The 4980-nt window shown below is 39.8% G+C and overlaps 1 protein-coding gene across 1 annotated transcript; it reads right to left on the reverse strand.

Moving 5' to 3' along the window:
- Positions 1 to 3042: 3042 nt before the first annotated feature.
- On the reverse strand, positions 3043 to 3975 carry LOC103695958 (NDR1/HIN1-like protein 26). Its single transcript, XM_026800719.2, has one exon. It carries the CDS (start codon positions 3888 to 3890, stop codon positions 3258 to 3260), a length of 633 nt encoding a protein of 210 aa, XP_026656520.1. The 5' UTR covers positions 3891 to 3975; the 3' UTR covers positions 3043 to 3257.
- Positions 3976 to 4980: the final 1005 nt, after the last annotated feature.

The following is a 4980-nucleotide window of genomic DNA, read 5'->3' on the forward strand; positions in this document are numbered from 1 at the left end:
TTCCTAGACTGATGAGAGCACAAAGTGATTTATGTTTAGTTAAACATTTGCTTTTCTAAAAAAAATATATATAAAATACTTTTTATGCTTTTAATAAATTTTTTTTATTATATTCTATCTAAAAGTTTAAAGATATTTTTAGAAAAAAATTGTCTCAATTTTTAGTTGGTGAAAATTAAACCTTTTCATGCGGCATATGATAGAAATTTTATTCCAATAAAAAAACTTTTTTAAAAAAAATTCTAACTAAATACAAGATATATTTTTTATTTTTTTTGACTTTTTTTTTTGGAACCAAATGAGCTCTTAATATTTTGCTACAGGATGATGGAATTTGGATTTCATGTCAAAGCAGTCCACATTTATGTGGCATACTTTCAGAAGTTGGGGTGCAATGGAAGGAAGTGGTGGTATTATGATTGCGATGGATCGCTTTTGGGATGCTAGAGATCAGTTACCTGGTCCGTTGCCCGATCGGGTGTCCAAAGAAAAGAAACATCACATGCCTCTCAAGCGGGCTGGAAACCATTTGGAATTCGTGGAAGAGCATAACCGTTGTCCTACGTACACTTTCAGGCTAGTTCATCTACATGAATTGCCTTCCCCGAGTTATAGTGTGCGGATCTTGCATGAATTAGATGCATGGCTACACTGCAAGTCGGCAGATTGCAATGCTTCTTAGTTTGGTCGGATCGGAAGATATTGGATGTGGATCAAACCCCACCCTAATCTTCTAACCAAAAGTTAGGGCGGCCTTGCTTAAATATTTAACTCGTTTAATTTCATTCAACCAATATTATAAGTTGGATTAGCTTATCTGTCTAATAAAATAGTTAAGTCTGAATTAAGTTGACTGATTTTTGATCTATCCATGTATCCGATCTGATCCAACCTGATTGCTGCCTCTATCAAAAAGAGTGCTTTACTAACGCTTATATTATTACAAACACAATAACACAAGCCAGGAAACAAACATGGATGATAGAATCAAAAAGCAGATTCGCGGGCCAAAACAAGTAGGATGAGAAGATCAATTAATAACCAGAACCCTGATAGGACATGATTTACGGTTCTTAAACAAAGCATGCACAGGAACGTTGACATAAAAAAAATAAATAACAAAAAGGCTCCACTAAGATTTAGTATGATTAAGCAATCACCTAAAGGAACTAAACAAAGTTAAAAAGACAGAAGCCGATGATATTAGAGCCAAAGCCAAAGAATATTCAGGAGAGATACTATAGAATAGTCTACTCATGAGCCTGTTCTGGAATTCTATCTTCACTCTCCTCCTTCCCGTGTCCCATGGCGGCCCCACGCACCTGAAGGTTATGGTTAATACGAAGCTCCCTCTATCATCAAAGTTAGATTAATTACCTCTTAACAAGTCATGAATTTCTGTAATGATACAAGTCAGCTCTAAGTAACCAGGTCCAGGTACTTGGGATGCACCATCTAATAAATAGATTGAATGACTTTCCCTTGAGGAGAGGAGGATGAGGACCTCAACAATTGAGAAAATCACAGCACCACGATCTCCATACAACCTAAAATCTTAAACCATTAAGTATGGGCCTCAGTCATCCATATATATATATATATGGAGAAGAACGGGAGGCAAAGGTATTCTATTCTTTTGCAAAGGTATTCTATTGCTTCTTTCTCTCTAGATGGACCAGCAAATTACAAGAACCTTTTGTCCCATGCAAGTTTTTAAGCTTTGTGATTTTTTTTTTTTTATGTGAACTGTCCAAAGAGAAGATAAAGAAGCGAGTAACCTCAGAATTTATTAATCATTACAAGAGAAATAACAAACGCCAATAAAAAAGACACCATTATTTGATAAAGCACTATGTATTTAACAAAATTTACTTTTAGATGTCACTGAATTCAAATTCAAAAATTATTTTATTTAAATGGACTGTGCAAATCTTAAATAAAAAGCGTTACATATATATATATATATATATATATATATATATATATATATATATATATATATATATATATATATATATATATAATTGGTAATTAGTATATATAATGTTAGACGATGCCTTCAAAACCTTTTTCGAATTGACGAGGCGATTGAGTGCAAGTTTTAGTTTACGTGAATAAAAGTACGAAAAATATACGAGTATCCTAAAAGTGCCCAAGATCCCAAAGTACTCTTTGTCCCATAGCTTGCACATTCATACGCATAAATAGGCCGGTGTGATGCAGATCGAGTTATATTCGGATCCACTACAATGTCACGAAGTCAATTGCCCACCAAATAAAAAAAAGTAGAATTCAATCACCCACTATTTGTTCATCCATCAATCAAACGAGTGCGATTGATTCATTGGACTACAACATATACCGAAGATGGGCGCCACCATTTATAATTGCCTCGATCAATCACCCATCAACTCTGTCAATTGATTCAGGAATTGCGTGGGGTAATTGAACTCCCCCTACAGTTTGTGACACGATCAAATTGGAGGATTTCAAACCAATCAAAGTCTTAACACACCTATGCCATTTGGTTAATATAAGTGACTCATATGTACCGAAATTAGATCAAGCAGCCTTCCATCAATGAAATAATGCAGGAAGGGAAAAGAAAGACTATCACCTGAAGACATGCATCATTCGCTTAGGAGAGGGAAAGGAAAAATGGGACGGAACTCAAAAATATGAGTACCAAGTGGTGGAACCATGCGACATTATTAGTCCAATAGTTAAAGGTCAAGGGAGCTCAGAAGATTCCTTAGGCCAAAGGGCAGCCCCATCTCCCTCCACAATCTTTTCCTTCTACCCAATCTACTAAGAATCTCATCATCACCTCCTATCTCCTTACACACCACCATACGCCAAAAGCAAAGCAAAGATCCGAGCCTCCTCATCACTTCCCACTCCCAAAACCCAATAAAAAGAAATGCACCCAGTAATCCACCACCCATCTTCACCAACTAATCATAAGGTTATAACACATACGAAGTATGCAAAAGGTGTCCAAAAGGATCACCTCTAGATTCAACTGCAAGTTTGCAACAAACAAAAACTAAAACATATACTGTACTAATCATAAGGTAATTATAATACATACAAAGTTTAATGCAAAAGGTGTACAAAAGGATCAGTCTACATTCAAACACATGCATTTAGCTACACAACAGGTTGAAGAAAGTGCAACTTTGCTGCAAACAAAAACTAAAACAAATACTGTAGACCAGCCATGCACTACTACTACTACTACTCTACTCTCACCATCATCAGACGGTGGTGGAACACTGACTGCCTTGAACCGAGCTGAGCAGCCCGGAGGTGTCCCCAGGCGTAATTGCTACGACGGCGATGCAGTTGACATCGAAGCGGTACCTCCCAGAGACCCATGTCCCGACCTTCCACCGGAGCTGCCCATCGAGCTTGAGGCCGAGGTATAACCTCCCGGCGGTCTGGTCCCGGCCAACTTCATAACCGAAGGAGGGCGCGACCGGCATGCCGGCCCCATGCAAGGAGGCCGACAAGAGGTTGGTGTCCTGGTGGCCTTGGTAGAAGGGCGGGAGCGCGGCGTCGGCGGTGATCTGCTGGCCCTTGTAGGCTGCATAAACTCGGAGCTGGTCGTAGTAGACGCCGACCCGGTCGTTGGGATTCTTGGATACTATGGTCGTTTGGATGGTGGAGTTGAGGAGGTGGGGAGAGGAGAGGCTGAGCTCGTAGACCGAGGTGTCCTTGAGGGAGAATTCTGGCTTGGAGGGGTGGAGGATGAGCCAGATGAGGAAGCCTGCGGAGAGGATGGAGAGGACGAGGGTGGAGAGGGTGTAGAGGAGCTTCTTGTTGAGCTTCTTGATGTGGAAGCCTTTCTGCGAGCAGTCCTTGGGAGAGCTTGTGAGGTAGAGAGACATTTGCCGGGGAAGGCTGGGATAGTGTGGGTGCAGTAGTGTGGGGAGGACGGATTGTGGAGGGAGTTGGAGGTGAAGGCTTTTAATATCAAAAAGGTTGGGTTTCGTAATCATGCACAAAGCTAGCAATTATTTTTGAGACGCCCACAGCTTTTTGACTAGTAGCTATGGCTAGTTGGATCGGTTGGAGACTTGGAGTTGTGGTGATTAGAAGGTTGGTAGATGCTATAATGGTGACCAGCCACATTGGCTAGAACCATGGTATGTATCCTTTCCCATGCATGCATGGTGCCTCTTGCCAACTCCATTGGGAACTATTGCAATCTGGGGCCCATCACTAGATCATGGGATCAAGCTGGCTATTGGGGTGGTTATAAAGTTGAGAGACCAAATTGGATATTGAATATCATTAGTATGAGCTAGGATCCTGCTCTCATCTTGATCTCAGTTGGGCTTCCATCCATCATAGTTCTCAGAAAAAGAGAGTTATCAATCCAAATGTATGCAATTAGATATAGAAATTGTCTAATTCCTTGTTGGTGAAGTTTTTTTCGTTAGAAACGTAGGATCAAATCCTACTTTTGTTACAATCATAGGGGTTTGAGAGCATGGGTAATGGATTTCTCTGGTTTGGACATCATCAACAAAATGGAAAATCAGATGTTTCAATAGGATCTAAAAATGTTTAAATAATTGTAGATGATGAAGAGGTCATTGGATCAATGAATCAAATCACTTGGGGATTCATATGAAGGTTCTTGCTGGGGATATGTTAGATCCATCGAATCTACGGTATCACCTGCTCTTGCTAGGGATACGATTGGACCCATGGAATTTATGGTATCATAATTACAGAGTTACATATGGTCATGCTTACATAGGACGAGATTCGAGCATATCTTGATAGGGCCTCTATAGAATCATTATAATAGAAAGCAAAGCGCAAAAGAACGGCAAGTGGCTTTAGGCTTTTCAATGTCCTTTGATTGGAGGGGATTTAGGGAAAGCGAGAAAGTTAAGCTTGGTGCATAGATGGTGCCTAGTGGGGTATATACATTTTGATTCCATCAGCTATGAGGAACGACAAATTTTT

This window comes from Phoenix dactylifera, chromosome 2 (assembly GCF_009389715.1).
Source record: "Phoenix dactylifera cultivar Barhee BC4 chromosome 2, palm_55x_up_171113_PBpolish2nd_filt_p, whole genome shotgun sequence".
Classification (NCBI taxonomy): domain Eukaryota; kingdom Viridiplantae; phylum Streptophyta; class Magnoliopsida; order Arecales; family Arecaceae; genus Phoenix; species Phoenix dactylifera.